Raw genomic sequence first — 13687 nt, 5'->3', positions numbered from 1 at the left:
CGGATCTATGAATGGTCGCCAGCAGCATATGACAGTAGTAACGAATAGGACCGAGACACTAGTTCAGACGACCTCTTCCCTTCTTTCCTCCTTACCTTGTTCTTTTGCGATGTTCCCTGCTCTCCACCCTATTCATGTCCCACGTTGTTCCCTCTTGAATACCTGGATTTAGTCAGATGTTCTTGCATTCCCCTTCCGGTACGCAAAATTTTTCTTCAACTTCAGAGTCTGGCTCGAGGCCCAAGCCAGGTCCGAGCCCCAATTTGTATCCATCAGCACAACAAATTCACCTCGAAGGGGAAACTCTTGTGAGCAGGTGGTGACCTGGAAGGGAGCGATCAACGTCAGTCGCTCGGGTGCAAAGACAGAATGCCTGGTGCGAGAGTCGGGAGCAATGGAGGAGAGGATTGCTGCACAGTCGATCACAGAGCTTCGGGGGCTCACGGCAAATCTGAATCGACATCCGACACTGTTGCTGGCCGCCTTGCATCAGTGGGATTCCACGCTCCAGCCGTCCATGGAACAGAAGAGACCTCACGATCTTCGAAGATGCCAATCTCTTGTTCCCACAACCCACGCTCTCTGACCTCGGATTTCGGACCTCTACTCGAGCATACACCTCATTTGATCGACGATGACCCTACCGAACCAAGAAGCGCTGAATTCTGCCTGCCGCCAGCGGCGGCAGCCCGGCCACGCGAATCATTCGCAAGACAACTCGGTGAACAAGACAGAAGGGTAAAGCTTAAGGACCCCACCGCTTGTGTGCCCGTTGCGCAGTCGTGGCACAGTGTTTCCGAGGTCAATTTAGATCAAATCATTCTTGACAGCATTGATGAGTACCGGTCGCAACGGAATCAAAACCAGAGACAAGATACCCTCTTCGCGCCAAACTCACCAAATCTGCCCGAACCATCCACGCGACCCGGGGGTTTGGCTTCACCTTTCTGCAGGCCTGACTCAAAGACAGTCTGGAAACTCAACCATCCCAACAGACAAGAATATCAGCGAATGAAGCAGGATTGGCAAAAGCTCGAGTGGGACGATGAAATGTGTGGGTACAGACGTATTCTCGCCGCGAGCTGGGCTTTGACCTCGGTGGTAGCATGGGGTCCCGAGGGACTTCTTCGATTGGGAGGACAGACGGCAGAGCACGAGCAGAATGGAGCATCTCTGCAGGACCGGGCTGTATCGTGGATGAGGTCTCTGATGGAATGTGTGGTCTAGTAATGTAGACTGACTGAGGTGCAGCGAGGCGCAAGAAATTGTGGAATTCTTGCTATGGATTGCAAGCAAAGGAAGGGAATAGAGCCCAATCAAATTTGTGCAATCGTTGTACTCCAACCTCTGGGGCGTGGCAGTGGTTCCACTCGAAGAACATCCGCTGAGTCCAAATCCAAGGGCATCGGTATCAATTTGCCCATTTTGGTGCGAAAAGTGCATCATCTGTGTGACTAGGACTGGAGCATTCGATTGGGTGCCCTTTGTCATTTCTGTGCTTCCTCGCTGGTGTAACCCTGACGCCTTCTTGACGGTTGTGTCGTTGCACATCAAAACAAAATCTGCCTGCGATTTAGTATTTCTTTTGTGCAGCTCACCTTTGCCTACACCAGCCATTAGAACGGAACAACGACCCCTTCGAGACAGTGACATCTATTGTGCCGTCAACGCCATTGCATACCTCCCCAAATATGTCTTTTCGCGAAGTACGAAGGATTCCAATAACCAGAGGATGGGGTCCCTGCAAGAGAACTCACTGGGTACCTGTCAGCGATTACGAGATGTGGCAGACTCCTGATGGCTTCACCCATACGTCGCACTGGAGGGTCGGCATCGATCCTTGGGCACTTGGGACGCGAGGACCAGAGATATATCCGGCACGCGACGATATACGATATGTGGGGTTTCGAGAAACCAGGCCTGGTGGGCCTGGCTGGCTATTGGGCCCTGGAGTGGAGAGGATTCGGGATGGCAATTGGAGCCTGGCCGAGATCAATGAGGTATTGGACGGAGGATATGCTCGAGACCGGCAGGAGCTCGAGGACCGGCGGGCGATCGAGGAACGGCGGACAGACGAGTATAGAAGGAGATGGCTCGCGCTCCATGAGGCGTCCACTGGCACACAAAACCGGCTGGCCCAGCACATGGAGGACTATAATAACGCCATGCAAATGCCTATCGCCAACGACAGACTCACCAGCCTGCGGCGGGACGCCGAATCGTATAGCGAAAGACGGAGACAGCGAGAGGAAGAGCAGCACAAACGAGACCGACAGAGGGAGAGGGAGCTTCGCGATGCGGCCCTGGGACGGAGGGTTGATGAGGACTTGGAAGACTATGGATTCGTCCCTGTCACGCCCACGCGACGGCGACGAGGGCGACGGTGAGGGACTCTTGTGCTTGGTCTTGTGGATGGATATGTGAGCATTGAGGGGAGGAGAGGGTAGAAGAGGGCGTGGTGGATAGGCACCTTGGAGGTCGTGTTTTTTGAAGAGTCAGAGTGAGAGTGAGAAGGACAAGGCGAAGGATGATGGCGCAGGCGCAGGAATTGTCCGTTGGGCGGGTTGGCGTTTGGCTGGCGGGGGCCGCGCTTCTCCGATCAAGGCTCTATACGCGCAGGGCGCACGGAAGCATTGATTACTAGACTTCTTCTCTCGTGGTGTCTCTGGTCGTATTTCTATCCTTATATCATTGCAAAGAAATCCCTCTCCCTTGTCTGTGTCTCTATATCTCTCCCATTATATCAGGAAATGGCTCCTAAACAGGTGGTAACGTCGGACAAAGGCCTCAAGTCCAACCTCTTCTCTCAGGCCACCATCCACAATGGAACCGTCTATGTTAGTGGAAACATTGGCATCGTCCCCTCCACGATGAAGGTGGTGGAAGGGTCAGTTGCAGACAGGACGAAACAAGCCCTGGAAAACATCAGAGTCGTGCTGGAGGAAGCCGGAAGCAGCTTTGAACAGATCCTCAAGGTATGTCTGCACCCAGCGCATTCTCGGGAGAAGCACTGACCAGGCCCAGATGAACATCTACCTGACCAATATGGAGGATTATGCGGCCATGAACGAGGCCTGTGCGTGGTTCCCCCAGCCCTGCAGCAACATTCCTGCCTGACCCAGAACAGTCCTCAAGATCATCCCGGATCCCAAGCCAGCACGGACCTGCGTCTGCGTCAAGGAGCTTCCATTCAAGACAGATGTAATGGCGTCCTGTCGATTCATCCGCTGTCCATGCTAACAGCAGTCAGGTTGAGATTGAATGCATCGCAGCACTGTGAGGGGCATGTAGAATGCTGGCATTGCTGAACACCTACCACTGACTGTTCCACCAGGGGCGAAACCTCAGGGCCAAAGCTCTAGGCCGCTGGCGAAATGTCTTTGACGGAATCTTACCTTGGGAGGACAGTTTCTCTCTTTGTCAAAGGATGTGTTTGCAGCACTAGACTTCGCATTGCCGTTTGCCCATCGTCCTTTGGCCTTGGCTGAAAATTTTGAGTCAAAGGACCAGACCCCGACAGTGACAATAGGCGCAAAAATGACAATGAATAGGATGAAAACGGTGCTATTGTTTCTTCCGCTTTCGGAAATGGCGACGCCGCATGCTTTTCACTCGTCTCCCATTCATATATTTCCTTCCTGGTCTTTTTGATCTCTTTTGTTCCTGAATGATTCGAAATTTGTCCAAACTCCTTGCAAAGATAACCAGACAGGGTCTCAACAGCAATCGCTTTGCAGAGCTCCAACATCCATCATGGCTCCACGAGTACGGCCGACCGCAACTCCGACTCGGAGAGGGACAAGACCTTCCGCCATGAGGACGCCCGCAGTGCCACCGGCTCCAGCAGGACCATCGGCTCCATCAGGAAGCACATCCCAATCTGCAACACAGGGAGCCACGCAGGGAGCCACGCAGGGAGCCACGCAGGCAGCCACGGGGAGAGCAACATCCTCCAGGCCATCTCGCAGCAAATCGCCCTCGAAGCGTGCAACAACTACCGCACCGTCTAGACGCACTCCGGCAAGATCAGCATCACCCAAGAAAAACCCCAAAGCCACACCGGCGAAGAAAACGCCTAGGACGACCAAACGCACCAAGGCAACGCCAAAAGCCAACAAGAAAGATGACAAAGACACGGAAGATGAGGAACCACCTACCGCACCTGACAACAATGATGACAATGGCGAAACAGACATACCTATCAAACGTGAAAGCGTGTCTCCGCCTATCAAACGCGAAAGCAAGTCTCCCACTTCCAGCATCAGGTCGGCTACACCAACTCCGGCTTCAAAGACCGCCAAAGCCAAGGCAGGCAAGAAGAAAACAAAGTCTTTGGATCAACAGGCGTATATAAATGTCGAGAGCTCAGAAGACGAGGACATATCAACAGAGCAAGCCGCGCCCACTCCCAAAGGGAAAGAAAAGGCGGTGGCGATCAAACAGGAGCCCTTGAGCGAGGAGGAAAACGACATAGAACAGGAAGAGCCTGTTGCAAAGACTCCCACCCGCAAAAGGAAGACCAGACCATTTGATGACCAACCTTACAGGTCTAATGGAGAAGATTCAGAGGACGACGACGACGAAGAACTCGATGATAACGTCCCTGGAGATTTGCCGCCCAATCCACCCCCAAGAATCACTCTCACATTCAGTCAAGACCAGCACGACCGTCAGATGCGAGAGCTTGCAGAAAGACGAGCCCGTGAATCATCTCCATCTCCCAGCTCGTCATCGTCTAGCTCGTCGGCGTCTTCCAACTTGTCGGCAGGTTCTCCCAGACCGGCTCCCCAGCAAGGCAGAGGTTCCCCTGCGAAGCGTCAACGAACGACATCACCCATGGTCGCCGGTCCCTCACGCTCTCGCAGCAGAACTCCTCAGACTCAGACTGTGGATCCCAATGACCCGCTTGTCCTCGCGGAGAAACTATTTGCGGACATTGAAGAGGTACCAAGGGCACTGGATCTCGACGAAATCGGCGCTCTCTTCATGATCTTGCAAGAGAAGATCTCGCGGTTCTGCAGCAACCATTTCGACTTCGAACTCACGGCAGAACAAGAGAAGGCGTGGCCCATGCATCTCTTAGCCACCAAGTACTTGTCGCTGATGCTGATGACGCAAAGAATCGCCGATGGGAGCGAATACGGCTGGCAGAACTTCTTCACAAAACGCGAACACCGACGGCATCTCGTCCACGGCATCATCGGCGAATGGTTCCACCAACGTATATTTAAACATACCGCTTTCAGCATCCCTGGCGACAAAGTCCGCGAACTCGAAGACATTGACCACAAGTATCTCCACTACGATGCCTTTGTGCGCAACAAGAAGAAGGCCGAGTGTCTCGAGGAACTCAAAATCGGCGAAGAATATTTTCCTTCGAACGATTTCCCGAACAACTACGAGCATCTGGACAATCTGGAGATCGCCGCTCGGAGGATGGCCACCAACTTGCTGCTTGTCATGGAGCCACTCCTCCCGCCTCCGTTCTTTGACCCCCTCGTGCCCAGATGGAGACAGTCATCGAAAGTCAGGGATGAAGGGGCCGAAATGCGGTTTCAGATCTGGCTCGACCTCGTCGCGTTGATCAGGATGGCTGGCAGTCTGCATCTCTGTATCCGCTTTGCTGGCATCAACGGCGTCGTCGTGCGCATCGCACCACACGTTCCCAAGGGTACCACACTGCGCCGGGACGACGCAGAGAGGAACATTTGCGTCAATGCCAACTGGTTAAATGTGCAAACTGATCGATCTGTGAACGCAAACGATCAGTTGCAGGTGCGGATGACCTGCTTTGGACGAGTCGAAGCTGTTGTCCCGCACGGCGCGGACGTGCTCGAACTCGAACAGGAACAGGAAGCAGCTCGAGCAGCAGGGAGAGAACTCACCCGAGAAGAAGCCGAGGAACGACTCTTCAACCTGTATCCATATGACTTGCAAGAGACGGACGCCGGAAGGGATGCCGTTGCGGATCTGCCACCGATCCCAGGCACAGAGTGGTCCACGGCTATCCTCAAGGCCGGCATTCAGGAACGTCAAGACACAAGACGTGGACGCCTTCTCCGGGATGACGAGTTGATGGACCAAGCAGGTCCTCAGAGCGGTGCATTCGTCACCGTCTATCCACGAGTCGCCCCTTCGAACCTCTACTGCGAATGGGTCTCTTCGTCCGAGAAACAGGCGACATTCCCACCCATCGCAGACGCGCAGCCCCAGCCGCCCAAGCAGACCCTCGCCGAAGTCGTCGCAGAAGCACGCCGCGAAAAGTTCATCTCCTGCTCTGTCGAGGACGCCTATCTCGCGGTCTGGAACACCGTTTCGCGGCGCGAGTTCCTCGAGTGGCTGGTGTTTTCCGGCAGCATCGCTGGCGTCAGCGCACTTTCAGCCCCATGGATCCGGAGCAAGATTGAGAGTCTCAACTTGGCAGACCGATCGAGAGATGTCGCGACAAGCATTCAACTCGGTGCCGCCCGTGCTTTGTCTTCTGCGGCGAACTGGCGAGGTGCCCTCCAGGATGCTTCGGCATATGTATCCCAACTCATCGCGCCGACTGCTGCAAGCACCCTGACGGTCACATCCGTTGTGACGGACTGGACCACGACGACCGCGCCGCAAGTCGTTGAAGCGACGACTCTTGCAGGAGGCGAGCCGATGGAAGGTGTCACTTACTCCTCTGCTGCTTCTTCTCAGGGTTTTGTTTTCGACCACCTTCTCGAGGAACTGAGAGGATTCAAAGGCCCCACCAGCCGACGAGTCATTGCGCAAGACGACCCGGATTATACCATGGTCGCGAGGCTCTTTAGCGAACAGATGGGTTTCGTTCAACCGCCAACAAAAACAAGCTCCACTAGGGCCGCAACCCACACCGTCTCCTAGGACCAGTCGCTCCAAGATTCTTAAATCTAGCGGACCTCTTATCATAGTGTGGATGGCAATGGTGTCGACGTGAAACAGGGCCAACAAGAGATGTAGATTGCAGAAGGATGATGGAGAGAAACAGCAGTGGTGTGGGATGAATGTGCAGACACGGCTCAGAAGAATCAAAAAGGCGCAGGCGCTCGGGGTCAAAGGCTGTCGAAGAGATGGTTGAACAAGTTGAGATATGTGACCACGTTTCTTCCATTTTCAACTTGGCTACGAAATCCCCTGGAATAAGGCAGGCACTTAGCAGGGGAACAAACATATGGACTGAGATAGATAGATTCAGCACACTCGCTTCTTAATCTTGGATCATCATGATATCGATTTTCAAGGCAGCAATCTTCAGAGAATTCAAACTAATTTTCCTCTTTTTGTGCTCACCGTTCCTTATTAGCAGCCCTCCGCTTCTTGCCATCTCTCAGTGGTCATATCGTAATCACTGACAGTTCACCTCCTGCAGGTAGTCCATCTGAAGTGACAGGCAATCAGCTCAAGACCTCGCTCACACAGCCCATGCTTTACCCAATGCGTGTGCTACGTAGGACGCAGTGGCTACTCCAACAAGGAAGATATCACTTTTCCTCAGTGTTCCCCCTTTTGTTTGCAGAAGCAGGTACATCAACAAGAATGAAGGGGGCCAAAGACACTTGCTCATCTTGCTTTGTTGTGTTTGTCTCCATGACCTCCCTCCTTGACTCCTTCATATGGCCAGACCGAATCCATCTGACCGCGTAGCCTCCACCGTCCATGTCGTTCCCTCTCGCTGGTTGCTCAAAAAACTCGCCTCCTCCTATGCCTTGAATTCAACAATCCCCTTGATCAGCCCTTCTACCTGTCCAACGTCCTTCAAACACTTGAGCCAGGCGCACTCTGCCCGACTGGCCTCCATCTTGGCCTTTTCCATTGCCTTTTCCGCGTCCCTGGCCGAACTGACAACCTCGACCATACACTTTGATAATTCAATAAGGTGAGCCTTGCGGGTAGGGTCGGTCGAGGTGCGCGCGAGGTCCAGCAGAGAATGGGTCATGTTCGTCGCGATAGCTAGTGTGGGCGGGGTAGTTGGGGATAAAGTCGTCGGTGATCGTACCTGAGGATGGGCATGAGTGGTGGGAGAGGCGATCTTCTTTGCCGTTGCTTTGGCAGCCACTGCACTAGTCTCGAGCGGCGAAGTGGGAAACACCGATGTGTTGAGGCCTGCTGTGAAAGGTGTAGTGGGACTGATGAAAGGAGTCTTCCGTCTAAGCGCTCTCGAACCTGTACGGCTGATTTGCTCCTGCGATTCTGTCGCTTGACTTTCATGGGTTGGCTTCAGTTTACCTTGTCCCGTTTGTCCATTGTCGCTAGAATTCACTTGAAGTTGACAGCTCACATTCTTATCATCCCTCTCTCCTGACGTCGAAGTTGGGACTGGTTTGCGACGTAGGGATCCAGGACCACCGGCTGCTTTGGCTGGGTTCGGGTTCACCTCATCTGATACGGCACCACTTTCAATAGCATTCGTAGCTGCCTTACTCGACTCAACCGACCTCTTGTGAAACAAGCCCCGAATGTTGGAGATGACTGTCTTCTTACTGGAACTCGACGGACTATGTGCCAAGACGTGTGAGATCTTCCTTCCTTTGACGGAGTCAGTGCGTGGAGAAATGCTCTGTGAAAATGTCTTTACATTGCGTGGCTTCTTGATCTTGTCTTGGTTGACCGCGTATGCTTTCGGTGCTCGCTGCGCCAGGAAGCTAATTGATTGAGGATGATGCTCAGGGGGAGAGACAATGATCGGAGGTGGTTTGGGCTTCCGCGACGAAGTGCGTGGGGGAAAGGGTGTAGTGGTTTTTGGTTCGGGGACTGTTGCGACCTCGTCATATGTCGCCTTTGCAAGATCATTGACAAGCTTCTCCTGTTTGGCTTGTTCTTGTGCTAGATCTTGGAACAAGAAAGGCGCTGTCTCTTTACTCGGGGCGGCGCGCAGGACGATGGTAGGTGGTCTCGACGAAGAGCTTGGTGTTTGTCGCTTCGTGATAACCCCGTCAGTCGTACTGCTCGAGGCGTTTTCCTTCTGCTTCGCTGTGACAGCCGCGGGCTTAGAGGGCGTGCTGAAATCCGCAAAGTCCTTGCAGGGCCAGTCACTCTGTGTAGAGGTTGGAGTGGTCTGGTAAACAGATGTCTCCTTCTCGGTCGATTCTCTGGCATTGACGTTGGTGTGTAGGTCTCCTAGCTGGCCCATTCTGAAATTGATGCTATTGTCCGGAAGTTCTGCCCGCACCACGGTATCCACAGAGCTATCCTTACCGATGAGATTCTGAGTCTCATCTTGGTCTGCGTCGTGATGCAGGTTAAGAGATCGATCTGTGAAATTTCTGACGAGTGACATGGGGCGGCTGAAGATGGCACTGGATCGTCGGACTTGGTCTTTCGCAATTCGTGGGGAGCCAATATCAGGGGCGCTTCCCTTGTGGTTAAGAGAAGGCCTGTGACTTCGCTTGCCCACAAGATCGTTGCCCCCTTGACCTAGCAGAACGCGGCTGGCAGAATCTGTGATGCGAAGAGTCGGACCCATTCTAGACCCATTCCCAACGCGCCGAACACGATATCCTCCGAAGGAATCGTAGCCATGAATGCTGACTCCAGACTCGCCATCGCTATCAACGAAGGACTCGTCATCGCGGGGGGCTGTTGTGGATAGCATTTCTTTAACATTTAGAAGTTCGACTTTATGTTTGTTCGTGGTTTCAGAAGGGTTGCCATTTTCGTTGACTCCATTGCTGGCAAAGTCTTCAACAAGATGGCTTGACGGTCTTCCCGCACCCGGGAGTTCGTGCACAGCGATGTTCATGAAGGGCTCCGAAGGTGAGTTCTTGCGCATGTTTCCTTCGCTGCTTTCGTCCAGTGCTTGACGAGTAAGTCTAGTGGGCAAAGGAAGGGAACTCTTGCGGCCATTTTGTCTTGGTGAGGAAGGTTGTTGGGTCGTGGTTCCACGCTGGGCAAGACCGAAGCCCTGGTCGGTGACTGGATTGCGAGATGATCCTACATCAATGCTCGTCTTATATCTTGAGGCTGTCTTTTGAACAGACTTTGAGCGGGTCGGTATGGTATATGGGGAGCCTCGGCCTGTAACACCATAACGACCACGAGAATTAGTACGGACTGGACCCCCAGGAAAGGCCTGCTTCGAACGCCAAACCGAAGGAGATTCAGCTCGGTCGCGGACAGGAGGGATATGACCACTACTTCCAGCCATTTCCCCAATAGAACCTCCAATTGCTTTTACCTGATGAAGTCGCAGTGCCGAGGTCTTTGTTTGCTGGGTCATAGGCGAATCGACATGACTAGACAGTGATCGAAGCAGAGATTCACGAGGTTTCGGCAGCTGGCTTGATGAGAGAGGACGGGTGGTGCTGTCAGCCGTGACCGCCGAATTGGCCTCGCGAAAATGGGTTGCTGCTGCCACCGGCTCGATATTCTCTTTGAATTCGACGTTGTGTTCTGCTTGGACAATTTTCTCCTTATCATCATGCAGATCCAATGCTCGCATGCCTTCATACAAGCTCTCGCTCAGACTTGGTTTAACTTGAGACTGGCTAACCTCTGAGCGAATTGTGTCGGCTTTTGTGGGTTCAATCGCAGGCCAGTCTTCTTGTTGCTGAACTCCGCCATAAGGAGGGGTTAGAGATCGCCGAAGGGGTCTTTCAGTGCAGTCGATGAGGGATCTGCGGATGGGTGATTTAGTCTTGACGGTTGCAACAGGAAGACTTGGGAGTGGTTTATCTTCAGGACTTTGGTGTCGTGGGTGACTCAGCGGAGCAGGAACAGGTGAACGAGAGCTTCCGGATAAGTTGTGCGGTTGTACCTAAACTGTTCGTTAACATCGCAGGAGAGACAAATATTTCTCATCCTCCTCACGTTGAGACTTTTCGTCAAGGACGCCCCCGGCGCGGCGGTGGAATCCATGTTCATGATGCCTTCTCGTGGAAAACTCGCCTTGGGACGCAGCTTCGACAACCCAAGATGCTTGGACGCGCTATTGACCCAGGACTTCTTTCTGGTCTCACCATACAAAGTGGTTGGAGTTACGGGTGATGCATTCGAGTTGGCTGGTCTTAACCTTGGCTTCAACGGGACAAGCTGAGCTGGACAAGAACGCGGCGGAGACAGCGCAACTGGTCGATGACCAGATGACGGGGTATTTCGAGACCGAAGGCCTGTTGGCATCCTTGAGATGGCGACGTTGTCCTTGTCAGAAAGGCCACGGTTACCACGGAAGGACATGATCTGACAAGAAGAATTTCTCAGGCCACATAGTTGGAAACAGTGTCTGGCAATGTAAATCCGGTGATAGTGATGGCCGACCGATTGTTTTGGTGGGTGCGGCAGCCAAAAGATCACAACCTACTGAGTGAAGTGCCTGATCTCCAGCTGATGAAAATTGTAGATCATTTTCATTCACCTCAAAAATAAATCCTTCCCTTATCAAATGCTTTTGCTCCTACTCACAGGCACAGCTCAGAGGCCCATGCCTTTTTGGCCTCCAAGAAATTCCAGTGCCGTCCGAATCAACAATTGAGGGTCGGAATCGGCGAATCTTATGGATAGTCATCCTCATCATACCCTGAATGATCGAAAGTGAAGTTGCTGCTAATCATTCTCTTCGTCCCCTTGATTGGCTGCTTGTTGGGACTCACCACCTTCTTTCTTCCGCTTTTCAGCCTCATACTGTTCCATGTTTCTTGCCCTCCACTTTGATCCACCGAAATCGTCTTCCCTGAGCCGATCGCCGTCGTCGATAGTGAGACCTTGCTTCTTGGCCATCTCTTCGAGCCTACGCTGTTCCAGGAGCATGTTCCTCAAAAACTCGGTGGTTTTTCCCAACATGACTTGCTCGCTTCTTTCATGCCCTAAAGCTCCTGGGACGAGATGAGAGAGTTCTGTGAAGCGGTCACGGATGGCTGTGCGTCGCTTATTTTCGGCGTCTTTGTGGTTGAAATTCTTCTGAGATGCTGTCAAGCGCGGCTTCGACACCTTGTTCGCTTTCTTGGTGGAGCCGGATTTGGAAGTGTTTGGCGGGGCGTCAGAGCCCGGTGTTGAGTCTCGAGAAGATGTGTTTGATTCCGTCCCTTCTTCTTTCGACATGGTCATAGAAGGTCTTATGTTTGAGACAAGTTGGAAGGATGAAGAAACGAATGGCTGGGACCCTCTTCTGGGCAACCCGGGTCAGCGGTCTGCCAGCAACTCTCAGCTGGTCCTTGTCGTCATTGTGAGCGAGGGCCCCGTGGTTGATGTATTTCAAAGTACTATTGATCGAGACTTGATCTGTCAGTCGAGTAGCTTCCGTTGCGAGGAGATGAAGGCAAAAGTACGATGTAGTCTACAGCTGTCTCTCAGACGATACTTCGTGGCTGAGGCTAGTTTCCGGTTTTGGTTTAGGGCGAGCAAACGGAGATAACCCCACCTGCAGCTGGCAATGTCCGCGGATGTTCTGGAAACTGGAACTCACATGTAATTACCTAGGTATGGATTTCCTTTCCGTTCTTTTCCAGTTCAGTTCGACATCATCGTGACCTTTCTTCTATCTGTACTGGCAATAGAAGAGCTATATTGCGGCCTTCAATTTGATGAATCGCTCTCGTCCAAAACCCTCTCTCTTATCACCGTCAGCTTCTCTTCGTGGTGTGATCGTATCAGACATGAGCACAATCCGACCCCTCCAAGGTGCCTGCAACTGCGGCCGCAATCACTATTATATCACCGCTCCACCCAATGCTACGGAACAGGCTTTGGTCTACTTTGACGAGAGCAGCGCGAGTAGTAAGTTCATTGAACCCTCAACTCTCACCAGCGGCTCTAATAAGCCTCGTCGTTGTTAGGACGAAGTCAAGCAACCCCACTGACCGCGTGGCTCCGTGTCCCGTTGTCCTGGTACTCGTCAACTACACAATCCTTCTTTCCGGACGAAACCCATGCCTCCATCCGCAGAATCTTCACACCTTTGCACACGCCGCACTCTCAGCGAGTGTTCTGCGGCTACTGTGGTACGCACCTGTCCTTCTGGACTGAACAACCGCCGGAAGAGGCAGAGTATATGAATATCACTTTGGGCAGCCTGTTGAGCGAGGACCTGCGCGCACTACAGGACTTGGAATTGCTGCCGGAAGATGTAGAAGCAGGAGAATTAGCAGATGATGCGCAACAATTTACAATGAGCGGGGCACTGCAGCAGGGCGATGAGGATGCGGCGCAAGGTCGTGCCACACAGCAAGAAAACCAACCAGTGATTCGGACAGGACGAGATGGTCGTACAGGAGGCCTGACTTGGTTCGAAGAGATGCTGGAAGGAAGCCGACTAGGCCGGGCGCAAAATACTAGACGGGGAGTCGGAATCAGCAATGATGGTTTGACGCGGGTGGAGTGGGAGGTGTCTGAATATGTTGACAACGGCAGTGAAGAGTCAGTGCAGACGGCCACTGGCTCCAAGCGGAAAATTGGGGATGTGGGCAAAGACGATGACACAACTATGCAGCAGTGAGCCAAAGATATGCTTCTGAGAAAACAGCATAGATGTCGCACACCAAACGGAGCCTGGCATACGACATAGCGCTGGAGTTCAAGCAGTCGGGCCCTTGAAGACAGAGCGAAATGAGCGAAGGAAAAGACCCAAAAGCCAAACCCATCAGTTGGTCATTGTACAATCACGCTTGAGGGAGGATGCAAGCCAGTGGTTCAACAAAGAGGCCATGGTAATAAACATCATCATCAACAGTCATCGAGCACAGTCAAA

At 52.9% G+C, this 13687-nt stretch overlaps 7 protein-coding genes across 7 annotated transcripts; 5 read left to right on the top strand and 2 right to left on the bottom strand.

Annotated features, from left to right (window-relative positions):
- Positions 1 to 369: 369 nt before the first annotated feature.
- Z520_12036 (uncharacterized protein) lies at positions 370 to 1227 on the top strand (the record flags this gene model as incomplete). Its single annotated transcript, XM_016782523.1, has 1 exon — positions 370 to 1227. One exon carries the CDS (start codon positions 370 to 372, stop codon positions 1225 to 1227), a length of 858 nt encoding a protein of 285 aa, XP_016626413.1.
- Positions 1228 to 1691: 464 nt separating this feature from the next.
- Positions 1692 to 2387, top strand: Z520_12035 (uncharacterized protein; the record flags this gene model as incomplete). The annotated part of the gene is made up of 1 exon (XM_016782522.1): positions 1692 to 2387. One exon carries the CDS (start codon positions 1692 to 1694, stop codon positions 2385 to 2387), a length of 696 nt encoding a protein of 231 aa, XP_016626412.1.
- A 363-nt stretch (positions 2388 to 2750) lies between these two features.
- On the top strand, positions 2751 to 3362 carry Z520_12034 (uncharacterized protein; the record flags this gene model as incomplete). Its single annotated transcript, XM_016782521.1, has 5 exons — positions 2751 to 2975; positions 3025 to 3076; positions 3128 to 3201; positions 3251 to 3276; positions 3335 to 3362. The coding sequence occupies 5 exons, from the start codon at positions 2751 to 2753 to the stop codon at positions 3360 to 3362; spliced, it is 405 nt and encodes a 134-aa protein (XP_016626411.1).
- A 391-nt stretch (positions 3363 to 3753) lies between these two features.
- On the top strand, positions 3754 to 6873 carry Z520_12033 (uncharacterized protein; the record flags this gene model as incomplete). The annotated part of the gene is made up of 1 exon (XM_016782520.1): positions 3754 to 6873. The coding sequence occupies one exon, from the start codon at positions 3754 to 3756 to the stop codon at positions 6871 to 6873; it is 3120 nt and encodes a 1039-aa protein (XP_016626410.1).
- Positions 6874 to 7708: 835 nt separating this feature from the next.
- Z520_12032 (uncharacterized protein) lies at positions 7709 to 11181 on the bottom strand (the record flags this gene model as incomplete). Its single annotated transcript, XM_016782519.1, has 2 exons — positions 7709 to 10762; positions 10816 to 11181. The coding sequence occupies 2 exons, from the start codon at positions 11179 to 11181 to the stop codon at positions 7709 to 7711; spliced, it is 3420 nt and encodes a 1139-aa protein (XP_016626409.1).
- Positions 11182 to 11547: 366 nt separating this feature from the next.
- On the bottom strand, positions 11548 to 12042 carry Z520_12031 (uncharacterized protein; the record flags this gene model as incomplete). Its single annotated transcript, XM_016782518.1, has 1 exon — positions 11548 to 12042. The coding sequence occupies one exon, from the start codon at positions 12040 to 12042 to the stop codon at positions 11548 to 11550; it is 495 nt and encodes a 164-aa protein (XP_016626408.1).
- A 554-nt stretch (positions 12043 to 12596) lies between these two features.
- Positions 12597 to 13435, top strand: Z520_12030 (uncharacterized protein; the record flags this gene model as incomplete). Its single annotated transcript, XM_016782517.1, has 2 exons — positions 12597 to 12717; positions 12777 to 13435. 2 exons carry the CDS (start codon positions 12597 to 12599, stop codon positions 13433 to 13435), a joined length of 780 nt encoding a protein of 259 aa, XP_016626407.1.
- Between the last annotated feature and the right edge of the window lie 252 nt (positions 13436 to 13687).

The sequence above is a fragment of the Fonsecaea multimorphosa genome (genome assembly GCF_000836435.1).
Source record: "Fonsecaea multimorphosa CBS 102226 unplaced genomic scaffold supercont1.46, whole genome shotgun sequence".
Classification (NCBI taxonomy): domain Eukaryota; kingdom Fungi; phylum Ascomycota; class Eurotiomycetes; order Chaetothyriales; family Herpotrichiellaceae; genus Fonsecaea; species Fonsecaea multimorphosa.
This window is presented reverse-complemented; position numbering and strand designations above follow the sequence as displayed.